The following is a 16,031-nucleotide window of genomic DNA, read 5'->3' as shown; positions in this document are numbered from 1 at the left end:
ATATCACAGTCGAGTACACTCGACTGTAGCTTTCTTACTTGTTCTTTTTTACTGTCTCCTTCGAGAACAATCACAGTATAGTTACGGTCTAAAAATTTCAAATTTCGTGAAAAGTGGTTAAAAGTGGCAATTGTGACTATATACAATTGAAACAAGAATTAATTACTCTACGATAAACAATAGGTTTCAAGGTCGTACTCACTTCCAATAGCTTTTCAAAGATGAGAATACATAAAATATTGGCAGATTTTTGATGTCTCACTTTAAAATAAAATTGCCAATACATAAAAACTATTTGACATCTCTATAATTAACCCTCATAAAAAATTTGAACAATTCATCGTATTTTTCCATTTATAACAAATTGAAAATTACCGTGAAATACAATAGTGCACTACGTTCAGCCTGTATTTCTTTCTCGCTCGCACCTCGTCTTTACAGAATTTACCAACACTCCGGTTGTTAGATTTTCTCTTTATACAATCGTTTCTTAACACTAACAATATTTTTAGCTTTTAATACTCATGCTAATTTAACCGTCGTATGAATTTAAACTTATCATATTAATTGTTTGATCTAGGACACAACTTTCCTGACTCTAACACGTCCTCGTGTGCCCTATCAAGCATCAGGTTAGGCATCATATCTTGCTTTGCTTGTCTAATTGGAATTCGTTTACTCTACTTCTTTTTTGTTATGACCTTTCGCGGTACATACAGTATGTCAAGAAACTCTTTACACACTGAAAAAAACACATATTTTTTGACTTTGCATGCAAAAATAACGCCTTTAGTTATTATTTTTCAATTTTTTTTTAATGCAGATCTATTATTTAGTAAATTTCAAATTAGTATGTACAAAAATAAAAACAATACAACGAAAGGGAACATTTTAAATCAACAAAATATGAGTTTACACATTTTTGACACTGTCAAGAAAGTGTTTACACACTTTAGTTTTCGATTCTGTTTTGTTCTATTTTTCGTAAAAACTGTACTTTATTGTTAACTATGCTTATGCACTATTCGCTATTTTTGCATTCCTTTTCATTCAATTGCGAAATTTTGCTACGCACTTGTCAAAAAGCTGATTTTTAAATTACTTAACATGACTGGAGCTAGATTGACTTATGAAGTTACCCAATTGACTTATTATAGTCACCAAATTGGAAAATCTGTAGCTTAGCTAGTGGAGCTACTTGGGGTATCGTGAAAAATAATTTATAATGCTCCAAATCGAGCCGAAAATGAAGAAAAACGGGAAGCAAAGTGTGGAAATGGTCGAAAAATGGATATTGACGAGCGAGCATACCGCCTTATTATGGGCATGGTTCGTCAAAACCCCCAAATTTTGATCAGAACCCACACCAAGGAGTTGGAAGAAGGGTGTGACACGGTCAATTCACGTGAAACCCTCCGGCAACTAATTCTGCGGAGCAAACACTCTTCAACCGTTGAAACGGTTGCGCGTAAGAGGCCGCTGCTTTCGAAAGTAAATGTTGAAAACGCTTAAATTTTGGCTTTTAACATGAAAATCACGCCGGACAACTATTGGGATGACGTCGTATTCTATGTCCAAACCAAAAAAAATGCTATACTACAATGATTGACCAACTAGAGTATGGCACAAGCCGTTAACAGCCTTACATCAGCGCAACATCATTCTGACAGTAAAATTGGGAAAATAGTATTTGTTCCGCAGAATTAGTTGCCGGACGGTTTCATGTGAATTGATCGTGTCACACCCTTCTTCCAACTCCTTGGCAAGGGTCCTGATCAAAATTTGGGGGTTTTGACGGACCTTGCCCATTTTAAGGCGGTATGCTCGCTCGTCAATATCCATTTTTCGACCATTTCCACACTTTGCTTGCAGTTTTTCTTAATTTTCGGCTCGATTTGGAGCATTATAAATTATTTTTCGCGATACCCCAAGTAGCTCCACTAGCTAAGCTACAGATTCTCCAATTTTGTGACTATAATAAGTCAATTGGGTAACGTCAAGAGTCAAACCAGCTCCAGGTATGTTAAATAATTTAAAAATCAGCTTTTTGACAAGTGCGTAGCAAGATTTCGCAATTGAATGAAAAGGAATGCAAAAATAGCGAATAGTGCATAAGCATAGTTAACAATAAAGTACAGTTTTTACGAAAAATAGAACAAAACAGAATCGAAAACTAAAGTGTGTAAACACTTTCTTGACAGTGTCAAAAATGTGTAAACTCATATTTTGTTGATTTAAAATGTTCCCTTTCGTTGTATTGTTTTTATTTTTGTACATACTAATTTGAAATTTACTAAATAATAGATCTGCATTAAAAAAAAATTGAAAAATAATAACTAAAGGCGTTATTTTTGCATGCAAAGTCAAAAAATATGTGTTTTTTTCAGTGTGTAAAGAGTTTCTTGACATACTGTACAATTATGGTTTACTTATATAACATACATACATATATATTGACTTACTTAAATACTATACTTACGAATATATGATTCGTTAGGATGTAGCTTTAAATTGTAATTTTAAACTCTTTAGATAGCTTTCTTGTGAAGAGAATTGCTTATAGTAAAATATTCATTTTTTATATTTCTATAATTCGTGATTTTTATGGACATTGGGACATTACCCATTTAACTGATTAAGTTGTAGATAACTTAAAAAAATACTTGCAATTTCACAATGTAATTTATTTGCATCTTATTTGCTGCATGCTTCACAGGCCTACATGATATTGGCGCCATCACGAATCACATGACAGAGGACACACTCAACATTATGCAATTCTTTTGGATCTCTCACTACGCCTGGGCTATACCATTCAAGGTTCGTATATCGGGAATTGGTGAATAATTTACGAGCATCTTGTGTGCCATTTTTGTATTTTTTGTTGCATTGAAATCTAATTTATATTGCTTGAACTTATTGTCCTTTTCCTTAATGACACTGAATAGATTTATCTAATGTTGTAATTGGCCTTCTACAAGAGTGTTCTCGTAGATTGCAATGCATTTGATTTGTATTTTATATGTGCAATTTCTTACATTTTATTTGCATTTGGCATTTAAATGTAAATATTTGAATATGCCTATTAAATACATTCGATATCAAGAGTTTAAGGATTTTTATGCAATTAAGTAAACATGTTAATGATTAAACTAAATGTTAACTCTTCTATAGATTTCAATGCTTGACTAGCAAGTGCGCTGTAATGAAATATTGAAATATAAAATAATATTTACATGATGCCTTAAGAATAGTTTAAAAAAATCATTATATGCACCTAAAGTGAAGACTATGGCAAAAAGTAGTTATAGTTTTAATGTAATCTTAGAGGGTATCATAAGAGCTTTCATGCATTCGGACTATGAGGCTTATAGACAGAGACACACACACATGCATAATTAATTAGTATTAAATGCGTTCGGCGTAATTAGCTATGGGGTTGTATTTACTTTAGTCCTGTGCTCTAGTCGAGTTACAGTTTCCATTCGGACTACTCGCTCTGTCTCGAAATGAATTGATTTGTAAATGTTTTGGGCATAAGGTTGGGTTTGGGTTTGTGTCCTTTGCCAGGCTTAGGATTTGCGGTGGCCACTGCTATGCTGCTATGTATCCTGGCAACAGCTGCATTATAATTTACTCGTTTGTATGCAGGTCGAATCGGATTTACCAGACAGTCAGACAGTCTGGCATAACATTTGGTTACTTGGGCTTATTGTGTAAAAAATTAATTAACATTTAAGTTGGCAGGTATTGGCTGCCTTTGGAGTGTGTGTGGTCTAGATTGCTGATATAATATATCTTGCAAACTGGAAACTAGGACACATATTGTTTTGGGGATTATTGAATTTGTGCATAACCAAAAAATATAACATACTACTACTACTACTACAATGCTTATACTGTACTTTAGAGTATGAGGTATAAGCATTGTTGATATATTATTCGTTTGTCACTTTCTTAGTGGGAACTTTAACAAAAATCACAAAGACTATTTCTTATGATTGTTTTAAAGTTCACATTTTGAAAAGTTGGAAATAGCTATTGTAGTACTAATGAGTGTCGTTATAATTCCAATCATTAATAATGTCGCATTGTGCAGCCATGGATATCTAAAGTCGGATACAGCCATAAAGAGCTTTCGAAAATGCTTAAGAAGCATATATTATTGCTATAGATGTTCTTGTCAAATACGTTAGCTCTTAATCAGGCTATAGTCCGGAAGTTTTTGCTTTTGCGAGAAGCAACTATAATATATTTTAAATTGTTTGTTTTTAGTGAAATGTATTTTGATTATTATTTTTGATATATCGATATAATATAATGTTCAAAATAGACAATACGGTACAAAATATATTCTATTGCCAACCAGGACCCAACTACAGCGCTATCTCTTGTAGTCTCTTATATCTAGGTGTTCATACGGACAGACAAATATTTCAGAAAGTTATTTTTTATATGTAATTTAGTTAAGCAATAAAATTAAAATTGGGAACATTTTATCGAAAGAAAAGTGGTGTCATTTTAAATTTCACAGATACTTAAATTGTTAAAACTATGTCTATCTGAGAAACTTGCTCGGTGTTGGCATAAAATTGGCAGGGCAGACACTTGAAGTGCACATGTTGCACAATACTGACCATATGCTCGAATATAGCGTGCAACGAGTTCTGATGATGCCGACGACAACGGCGCTGGCGACGACGTGGCTTCAAGTGCTTGAGCTCGACGGGTTCAAAGACTTTGGTGACCATCAGATTGCCGCGCTAGAGATAGTTGAGACGCGTCTTGAGGCGGTGACAGCAAATGTTTCACCTGTAGACCGCGTTCGGTTCCTGCTGCTTGGCCAGATCGATGTTCTGGCGATACTCGAGTTGTTAACTGCTCGGCACCCATTTGCCATGCGTTTGCTCCGCCGACGGATGATCGTGATGCTGCTCCTTGGCAGGTTTATCTCAGCTCGGCAAGGTGCGTTCGAGATGTGTGTGCTGTATCGACATCACCGTTCTCTTCGCAGCTGACTTTTCGCGCTTGCACAAATCTCAAAGGCTTGAAATAGCTTTCCTCCTGATCGCACATCGCTTTCAGAAGCAGATCGCCCTGCTCGTCTTTTGTAGTAATGAAGAAAATATTATTTTTTCAACTTTAAACTTTTCAATACAGTTGATGTTGAATTTTAAGTCGAAAATATTTAGATTAATTATTATATTTAAAACCTTTAATAACAGTTGCTTACAAATATCAAGCATAAATTTATTTGAAGATATTAATAACAATTGTTTTATCTCTTTGCGCCATGAGATAAATTCGTACACATAATGTTGCTATCAGTTGTGTTGGCTTATTTAATACACATATTCTCGTTTACTAATATTTCCCTAACATATTGAATTAATTTGTATTTCATGCTGCCCAAGTTCAACACATGATTACGGTAATTACTCAGAACTCTATATGTAAAACATCATTAAGACTTAAGCTTCCCTAGTTGCAGAGCCAAGACACTGTATTGTTATGTCTGCATAATTTGCATAAACAAATCAATTGAATACTTGCATTTCATTCGCCTTCGCATTCGCATTCACAGTTGTTTGTATTTGTACTTACTTCCAGATAGCCATTGTCATCTACTTGTTGTATCTGAAGCTGGGCATAAGTGCGGTGATTGGGGCCATTGTGTGTATTGTAATTATGACGCCGTTGCAGTTTCTCATCGGGAATGCAATGTCCAAGAATGCCGATGTGATAGCGGTAAGTAAAACTTTAACAGCAACTCAATTCCAATCTGTATGTACTTGCATTTAGAATTTAATTATTGCAAAACAATGGACAAATTTCATTTCAATTTCAAATGGAATTCATAACATTTTGTGTGTTAAGCATGAAATGGCCAGCATGGTCACTTCTATGTTAGCCATTTGCTTGCCACTCAGCCTGCTTGTTATTTTGACGTTTTCCAGTTGAGAATTTGTTTTGGGGTTTCCTCTCTCTCTCACTCTCTCTCTCTTTCTCTCTCTTTCTCTCTCTTCTGAAGTTTGTCCGGATAGCTGTTGATGTTGCCTCTGGTTGTTGTTGTTGTTGCTATTACTGTCGGCTCATTAAAAGTTTCCTGTTAACAGATTTGTGGTCAATTTAAAGTTATTGCTTGCTGGTCAACTTCAGTTAATTGAATTTAGGTTTTGCTTCTGGCCATCTGTTGGATTGTTGAGGATTTCTTCAGTCACTTATGGCTAATGGAAGTTTTGACTAACACATTGTAGTTTCATCACTCTGAACCGAGAGGTAATGACCTCACTATTATAGTTATAGCTCAAATTTAGTCCTTTATTACATCCTAGTTTGTCTAAGAATTAGGCAATTAACCTTTCAACGCCGTATTGGGTTCTCATATTAAAATTGGTTTTCTATTAAAAGATTTTGTATTTCATTAATTACAATGTTAACTTAATTTTAACAGCAATACACAGACGAGCGCTTGAAGCGAATACACGATACCTTGATAGGGATTAAGATCATCAAGCTGAATGCTTGGGACGAGGTGTTTCTGCGAAAAATACAAGCGGCGCGTAAGAAGGAGCTCAAGTATCTCAACAAGGATGCCATGTACTGGACATTTATGAGTAGGATGTAAAACCAATCACATATTTACAGTTTAATTTAATAGCTCTCATTCTTAATGTAGCGATATTAACGCACATTTCCACAGTATTAATCACCCTGGTCACGTTGGCAATTTATGTTTGCCTGCCACAGGATTCACGTCTAAGTTTCAATGCCAGTCACCTCTTCTCGGCTTTGGCACTGTTTCAGCAGCTCACCGTACCCCTGTTGATTTTCCCCATAACGGTGCCAATAATCATAGCTGCAAGGGTGTCGACACGTCGTCTGGAACGCTTCCTGCATGCGCCCGAGATCCAGAAGCAGTTCGAGGGCATCAGAAACATGGCTCGCATCCTCAGCAAAAGTGACGCATCCTTGGACATGTACGAGACGCAGGAGAAGTCAAATATGACACTACGCACGGCCCAGGCGGAGAATAAGCTCAATGAGCAGCGTCTGGCGTTGCGCTTACGCATTCCTGATCAGCCTCCATCGCCGGCGCCCTTAGCGCAATCGGAGCCAATCACCCCACTGCTGCAGGGAAGCGGAGATGCACCAGAAGACAAGTCACCAGCATCGTTCACTCATGAATTGGGACACAGCAGACTCGTCCAGCAACGTCGCGAGCTGCTACGCAACACACCTTATGTGGCCATCCGGCCTCCTAAACTTTTTGGCGGCACCGCTGAGAAACCGCTTGAGTTCTCTGTGATTCGCGCCAGAAATACTGATAGCTGGCGTCGAGATTCGCTGCTGCTCAAGATGCCCGATGATATTGCCGTTTCCATCAACGACGGTCTCTTCAGCTGGCAGCCACAGCGTCATATGCCCCTTGTTCAGTTACATATCCAAGAAATGGCCATACCCAAGGGCAAGTTGACTATCATTGTGGGTAAGAATGGCAGCGGCAAGACTTCGTTGCTCTCGGCGCTGCTCATGGAGATGCCTCTGCTTGGGGGAAATATGTTTTGGCACAAGTAAGTAAATATCATAAAAGAAATCTCTGTTCAATTGTATTCAACTAATTCCATACGTAAAGAAAGCAAGTGAGAATGCTACTGTCGCTTGTCGATCAAATATAGTTTAATAATATACCATGTATGGGCAAAAACGCCTACTTATTAGGGGTCTTAGTTGCTTTGGCCGACAATCTGGCACATTGTGCCGACTATGGTATATTTTGAATGGTGTACTATATCGATATACCAAACATACCATTTGGTATATTTTTAGTATTTTTTTTAGTATTTTCGGTATATTTTGAAAATGATACAGCAATATTTTGCCTTTATTAAAAATGGGTAGCGGGTATCTCACAGTCGAGCACACTCGACTGTAACTTCCTTACTTGTTTTATTTGAGTTTTAAAATGTGCACCAAAGGAGCAATTCTGACTCTAACAATTAAAAAACTTGTTCATGTCATTATTTCGTTTCACCTTCTAATAATATAAGTTTCGTATATTTAACTAGATTTTCTTATAGTTATTATACAATATTTCCAATCTCAAATACTATTAAGATTTTAAATGCCTTTCATCCTTTTTCCTAAATTGCTTAAATCTGTCTAATGCAGATTTACAAAACTGTTGTGTTAAAAAAAAACAGCAGGTATAACCTAGTTTCTGCATCGAAGGCTGCTTAACACGTCAATCAGCCCATAAATATAGCCAATAACTGGGGCTTTTACCAGTAATATATTTAGTTCAAGTGGGAGTTGACTGTGTGGATGTGGGATGGAGATATTGGGTGGGGAATCCATTGATACCAATTGCAGTTTTGCATATAAAACGCATATTATGGCAATGCATTTTAATGGCAGCCCTAAAAGTAGGCAGCACATCGCCTTTTACTTGGGAATCACCAAAAATGAAAACCACTACGAAAATGAAAACTTGTGAATTGAAATGTTATACACACACTCGGAAGCTTGCACTCACAGTCACAGTCACACACACACTCACATTCAGAGTTGCACTCTCGCATATGTAACTCCAAGCCCTGTGGTGTAGGAAAATTTATTGAAAACGCTTTTGCTGTCACGGCTATGGGCATAAGGAGAAGGGGGAAGTGAAATTGTTGGATGAGGGTAGCTGGAGAGGAGTATACGCTGAGCTTATTGCATTTTATTTATGGCACAGTTGAAGGCCAAGAAAACTTGCAAGCGCCGCTTTGAATGCCTTCCCCAAATTGACAGGCTGTATGCAAAAAGGGAACCCAAAGACGAAGATACACAACCAACGAAGCAACCCGACACCCTCAATTTCCACATTCACAAACACTCATGCATTCGCTTATACACACAATTGGAAAACTTTAATTAAAAGTATCCGAGTGTGAAAATAGCTGGATATGACTGACACACGTGCTTGAGCCGGAGCCGGATCCCGATTCTTCGATGTTGATTCAAGTTTTAAGCGTTGAGTTCAATGTTGGTGCAATTAAAGTTTGGCAAGAGTTTAGAGCCGATGCCCAGAGGTCACGACCTTTAGCTGAATTGAAAGTAGAGCAACCATAACCTATAAACCATAGTTCGGCTAATTAGTTTGAGTGTGCACCAAAAATTATGCAATTAAATGCCGTTAAATGAGCAAACAAACCAAAGGCATCCATTCACCTTTAGAGTGAAGGCATGCAAGAAGCAACAGCAGCAGCAACAGTAACAGGCAAGTGGCAGCTAGTGGAAGGCATGTGGCACGAGTCAGTCCTGTTGTTGACACAACAGAAAATGGCACATAAATAATTCAAATATTTGCATGGGGCGTGTTGCTTTAGTTGCTGCCTCTGCCTCTGTTTCTGTTTGGCTGTTTGGCTGTTTTGGCTCACGGGCATACAACGAAACGTGCGTAATCTAAGCCAACTGAAAACGTCAAGTCACAAAATAAAGTCAACTAAAATTAAAGTTGAAATTCACTTGGTGTAATCGGATAACTTTGGTTTAAAGCCTCCAATTAAATGTATTCAAATCAGCGATAAATACCCTGAAAATCATTTCAATATCAAACAAGGTACATACAGTATTTATGATTATTTTTGAATCAATTCTATATTAAGATAATTGAATTAAATGAATTAAGTTGGAATCGAGTGCCATTCAAATTTAAAGAGGCGCTCTACACTTTACGCTCAAATAACTATAAATACATCAAAAGATAAAAATTTCTTATTTTGGACTTTTGTATTATTTTCATTACTTACTTGGGTAGAAATTAAGTTAATTCACTTAAGCTGATGCAGCAAAGGTGCACACAAAACGTTTGTAGGCCACTCAGCAGCCGCATGGCTTTTAAGCCATTAAAACGCATCACGCATACGCACCGTTGAGCAAATTTAAATGAATGTATTGTGCCGTAGGTAAAAGGCAAAGGCATTTGTCGCGAGTGTCAGGTAAAGTAACAGGCAGAGCGACAACTGACTGCAACTGCGACTGTAAGAGGGGAGAGACAGCTCTGGGGGACACAGTTCTGTCGTCCGGTGTCCGCCGGCAGTCGTCAGACGTCTGTGGTATGCGTCTTGCGGCAGTTAATACCATGCAACAACTTTTGCTGTAATCACAATTTCACTTTTAATGTGGGTAGGGAATGCTCAAATTAAATGTAGCCATTGCAGTTGCAGTCATCGTCGCTGCAGTCATTCAACATATTTTTACAGTCGTTTTCAGGCACATCACGTGATGCGGTAATTTATCACAAAATGTCTGTATATGTTAATTTTATTGCACATAAAATAAAGGGAGGGAAGTGCACCATCCCATCGTCGTACCCTGCCCTGCCCCGTCGTTTCACCCCATCGAGAAGCTGTAACAAAGTGCCCGGCACACTGAAGGCGTGGCTGCCATATAAAAATGCATTTAACAAGCAGAGATCGCACAGCAGGCTGTAAAGGAGTTGTGCTGCCTTGCCAGGATACGCCTCTGCCTCCGCTACTTCTCTTGTTGTTTTTTCTGCCTTTCCACCCTTTCCTCTGTCGTTTCGCCCTGCCAAACGCAAAATGTGCAATAATTTCAATTACTGTAATAAATGTCTGTGTTGTTTGGGTGTGTGCACACACTGCACTGCCTTCTACTGACTCTCAATTCTTCTCACTCTCGGTCCTCTCCCTCTGTTCCTACTCTTCCCGTTTTTGGCTGGGAAATTTATTGTACGACTGCAAATGTACACATTGGCATAGATTGCAAGGGCCACGTGAACTTAACGATTGTTAAGTGTGTGCGCTTTTGTGATTTTCAACCAGCCAGACACGACGATGCGGCGAGACGACAATACGACGAGACCACAATCCGAAAAGCAGCCAGATATGGGGGGTCGAGACGAGACGGAATGCGTCCAAGTCCGTAGCTGTTTGATTTGAGGTGCAAAGTGTGATTTAATGGCCCTGGCAAGACCAAAGTATACGTAGTTTGCGGTTAGTTTAAACAGGTCAACTGGACGCATACGTAATGCGAGTAACGTGCTGAGTTTAGCGAAAAATGTACTAATCTGAAAATATTTTGCAGCCAATTTAATAAGTAATTATTTTATTTAGAATAATTTACGATGACTTCCGAATTAAGTCTGTTGAAGTCCCTTAAAGAAATTTAATACTAAATAGCGGACCTTTAATGCATTTTGTAATGCTGCTGATAATCTCAATCACATGGAGTAACTCCTCAAATTTGCATAATACGAATCGAGTTGGCTTTGCTTTCAATCATAATGCATGGTAAACCTGCAGCAAATCAAGCAAATCTCTGTCAAAATATCCTCGTAATAATTGAAATTAAATTATCTCAGTAGAGATATTCAAAAACCGCAGGAATGTGGCAACATTATCACCGATTATTACTCGAACTCAATGGGAATAATTCCTGTGTGTACAACACTTGAAATTATTTGACATATTACAATACTGGTCACAAGTTTGTGGTTTGGCAATTTTGCGGTCGCTAAGAAAACCAATCACTTTATCTGCACCTCGTGCGAGTCACTTAATTATCCCGTAAGTGTATCTCAGCATCTGTGGAAGTGTGGGACATTTGCCGGTGTGTATGTGTGTGGCCATTTACCATATATTTGTGTGTGTTTGTGTAGTGAATGTGTCTAAGTTTGCGGTTTATGCGCTTGTCGAGCAACACAGCGAAAGTTATCATATAAGCCGCTTAACTAAATTGCAGCTAATTAATTGAAGTCACTCGCATTTGCGATAATTAGCAATGTCATGTAAAAGCGAAAGCTTACATCGTTGTAAGTGTGTCTATATGACTGCTCTGTATGCACGAGCGTGGGTGTTTGGATATATTTAGCTTTGGCTTGATTAACGGCGAAAGTTTGCAGCTTAAAGGTATTTTGCATATAACTTGGTTAAGCTTGATGTGCTGTGCAAGTTATTCATTTAAGCTAGTTCATTAGCATTTAAAGCCAGTTGGAAAATCAGTGCAATGTGTTAGTTTGTCCTTAGCATGTGGAGCTTGTTCAATAACTCACTGCGATATTAAGTATATTTTACCCAAACGCATTATGATAGTATATTATTTTTATTTAGCTGATGCTTAAATTTTAGTTATCATAAATGAACAATTGTAACAGCTATACATAATATACCAATTAATTATACCGACAAATCCAAAATATACCAAAGGCTATATTTGGTATATCGATATACCACAAAATTAAAAATATACCATAAGCTATATTTGGTATACAAATATACTACAAAATTAAAAACATACTATGCATTTTAAAATACGTCAAAAAAAGACAACTCCTGGCGGTTTTTGGCATATGCAATTTGGAAGCTTCAAAACTTGTGGCATAAATAACGTGAAATTTAATTTAAGAGATTATGAGTCAATAAATAGTATTTTAAAACAATTTATACATTGCAGTTATCGACATTATACTTCAGTTCGTTCTGCACTTTAAATTATTGACCTTTTTCAAATTTAAAAAAGTATTTTTAAGAATAGGTCCTGAACTAACACATATAATTTTATTTGAGTGGCTGAATGAGTCGAGTGAACTAAGAACGCATATTAAACCATTTTGTAGTGGCTAATTTGTACTCTTTTAATTTAATTGATTTGAGGTTGATTTAGGAAATCAAGATTTGATAGATAGTTAGTTTAATCTATTTGTTATAGATAATTGGGTAGTAAGTAGATGTGATTCGGAAAATTAATTATGTACGATTTATCCTCAAATTCTGCATTAATATTTTATTAAGTAGCAATCATAATCTAATATAATTAAATATTTTTCTATTTATTTTTTATTTTCAAGAAACTGTACCATCTCATATGTGCCCCAATGTCCTTGGTTGCTGAACGACACCATACGTGAAAATATTCTCTTTGGAGAGTCATTTCGACCGAAACGTTATGATTTTGTGTTAAATGCGTGCGCACTAAAACCGGATATTGAGCTAATGCCGACCGGCGATTTTACGATAATCGGCGAGCGTGGCATCAATCTATCCGGCGGACAGAGGCAACGGATTGCCATAGCACGTGCAATTTATTCATCGGCGAACGTCGTCATAATGGTAAGTGAGTGTGTCTCAAGGACAAGGACATTGCTCACGGATCAGCTGCATGCCAATCCGACGGCTCAGTGCACTTTATGGGAATGCATGTGATCATAAAATTCCCGAAACGTTTAAAGTTCAAAGTTGTTATAAAAAAAATACGGCGCATTCACATTGTTGCACGGTAAACAAGTTTTATGCGCCACATCGTATGGTACTTTGAGGCATGCCATAAAAGTCTGCGGCAAACGAACCGAAAACTTTATAAAACTAAATCGCTTGGCTTTTAAATAATAGAGTTGAAGAAGCAAATATAAGGAATAGCTTTTTATGTTGTTCAGATCATGGAAACCAGATTAGTTTCTTTGAAAAAAGGATATTTGTAGACTTAAATAGGAAAATACTTAGGATAATACATTTAACTATGTATATATTTTTCCTAATAGGTTTAATACTTTAGGTAAACTACGGTATTTCCGTAAACTGCATCTACTTGCAACTACTTGATGTTGACTTGCAATAGAGTTAAGAAATCGTAGCTTTTTATGTTGCTCAGATCAAGAAGAGAAGATTCTTTTTTTTTTTACAAATAATGTTTATAACGTTAAATTGTTGACTAGAAAAATGTTTGTAATACAAATAATTATATTAATTCTAATAACTGACAGCATGTCCTTCTATTATGCCATCTCTAGCAAGCTGGTATTAAAAATTAATTTTTATTTTATAGGACGATCCACTGTCATCGCTGGACAATGAGGTGGGAAACCATGTTTTCGAGCAATGTGTGCGTCAAATGCTATTGAAGTCGAACCGCAGCATCATCCTGGTGACACAGCAATTACAGTTGGTAAAGGAGGCGGATTATGTAAGTGGCCCCTTTGGCCAGACAGCATTTCATATTCAAATTTCTCAGTTAATACTGACAACTGTCCAGTTGTAGATGGCTCTACAGTTGTGTTGAATTGTGGCGGCTTTGCTGCTTTTCTGCTTTTCTGCTCTTGCATTGTGCACTTTGCTTTTTTGCCTTTAGCCGAGCATCCGTTTGTTACTTTGCGCTCCAAATGCCGGGCCCATTTATCGCCTTTTGGCCATAAATGCAATTGCCTGGAAAGACCATTTGTTGCCGGTCTGCTGGCTCCCACTCCAAGGCGTCTTCCTCTAACTTTCGCACACATTTTTACAATTATTTGCACAGCATCTACTGCAGAGTACTGCAAAGGGAAAATTCTTCAAAAAAAAAAGAGAAAAAATTGAAACGCAGACGAAAAAATTCAAATTTAAATTTTGAAATTGAATTTATTGCTTTTTGTGCTGCACCGCTTTTTCTTTACAAGTCTTGGGCACTTTTCTGCATAGACCGTAACATTATCTCACTAAATATGCGACAATGTGCTAACTTACTAAGTTCGTTTTTATATGGAAAGTGTCGCTAGGAATAATAGTAATAATAGTAGTAATTTTAATTTTAATAATTCACTAAAGTTATTAAAAAGTATTTGTTTAATTGTGTTATAATTTTGTCGACCTCTTTTTTCTTTAAGTTCTGCAATTCAGTTTTTGGTAATTTTTGGAAATTGTGCACTCTTCTCTCACTCAACATCAGGTTTTTATTTTAATCCTACCTTTAATGCGATTCTAGTTTATTCCACATTTTCATAGTGCATAAGTATGATTTTTAGGATATGCAATCTTCGGTGTCTAAGACCTAAGCACAAGGTTATTTTCTGTTCTCTCCTTCGTTTTTTCTTTCTTGCGGTACCATTTAGTGTGTTGTAATTTTTACGTTCGTTTCTTTTATACTGTTTGTTTCGTTTCATTTCATTCCACCGTTTCGTTACATTCCGTCGACCCTGTCAGTTAATTGTGATGAAAGATGGCCGACTGCAAGCTTGTGGGAGTTATAAGGACATTGAGCTGAAGCAGCCGCACATAATCGCCAAATGGAACTCGATAATTGCTAAGGCAAACGCAAATGCAAAGGACCAACAACAAAAGTGAGTACGACAGCGCTACAGGCAAATCTCTCTTTTTCTCTCCTTCTTCGTATTTCTTTCTTTCACTCTCGAACTGTTTTCTTTTGACAGGTATAGATTAGAATATGACTGAGGCATTGTCGTCGGCTTATCCTTTATTTTTCTTCTATTTTTTTTTGGGGAACTCAAAGACTGAGAGAATTCTAGTTTGTGCCAAGCTTTTTGTGGCAAGTTCTTTAATGCCTTCGATTGTCATTTTCCATTAAAGTTAGCTTACCACTTAGGCACTTCCTTAAACATTTCTCCTTAGCTCACTAAAGGATAGTTCAGACAATGGCAGTTATTAAACAATTAAGGCACAACCATTTTTCAATTGACCCCAAAACACACAGTTTAAATGTGACACTTCCAGTTTTTTAAAGTGTTAGCGCAATTTATCTGGCATCTTGCTACCTTCATCACGATAAATAATTTAATGATGATTTTAAATTTATTTTTATAACCTTTAAAAAGTAATGCCGAGCGCACAGCACGTGAACGATGGAAACTGTTTAAGAACGTAAGCAAATTGGGATTGCAGCGTTCAATTTCAGTGACGTCGGAAGCAGGTAATGACTCGGAAGTGGATGCAACCGATGGCAACACCTCTTTCATGGAGATTAACAATGCACTCAGCAGCGCAGTCGAGGAAGACGAAGATGAGGATGATGACATTCCTGCGGTGAGTTTAATGGCTTAATACGCACTTTAATTCGACTGAAATTAACATATGCAAATGAATAAAGCAAGCGCTTGATTGACTTTTGATTTAAAGACGCTCTAAGAAGATTGGAGTTTCTTCTGCCTCGAGATTAGTATTTTTTATTAGTAATACTATTTTTAAATCTCGGCTATCAAATATTTCACTTAACTTCTCAAATAATTTCATATGTTCATTTAGCGGCGTGTTTAACGCTAT

The 16,031-nt window shown here is 37.0% G+C and overlaps 1 protein-coding gene across 3 annotated transcripts in view; it reads left to right on the top strand.

The window, feature by feature from the left end:
• Positions 1 to 16,031, top strand: part of LOC117563546 (ATP-binding cassette sub-family C member Sur) — a 61,180-nt gene that overhangs the window by 26,362 nt on the left and 18,787 nt on the right. The window contains exons 6-13 of one of the 3 annotated variants that reach the window (XM_052002187.1): positions 2,717 to 2,820; positions 5,611 to 5,748; positions 6,455 to 6,617; positions 6,680 to 7,574; positions 12,854 to 13,115; positions 13,828 to 13,965; positions 14,958 to 15,094; positions 15,587 to 15,794. In XM_052002187.1, coding sequence (XP_051858147.1) covers positions 2,717 to 2,820; positions 5,611 to 5,748; positions 6,455 to 6,617; positions 6,680 to 7,574; positions 12,854 to 13,115; positions 13,828 to 13,965; positions 14,958 to 15,094; positions 15,587 to 15,794 — 2,045 coding nt within the window. Of the gene's footprint in view, positions 1 to 2,716; positions 2,821 to 5,297; positions 5,432 to 5,610; positions 5,749 to 6,454; positions 6,618 to 6,679; positions 7,575 to 12,853; positions 13,116 to 13,827; positions 13,966 to 14,957; positions 15,095 to 15,586; positions 15,795 to 16,031 lie in introns of those variants that run through there. The other 2 variants (XM_052002189.1, XM_052002188.1) reach the window with 2 other exon arrangements.

The sequence above is a fragment of the Drosophila albomicans genome, chromosome 2L, assembly GCF_009650485.2.
Source record: "Drosophila albomicans strain 15112-1751.03 chromosome 2L, ASM965048v2, whole genome shotgun sequence".
NCBI lineage: Eukaryota > Metazoa > Arthropoda > Insecta > Diptera > Drosophilidae > Drosophila > Drosophila albomicans.
This window is presented reverse-complemented; position numbering and strand designations above follow the sequence as displayed.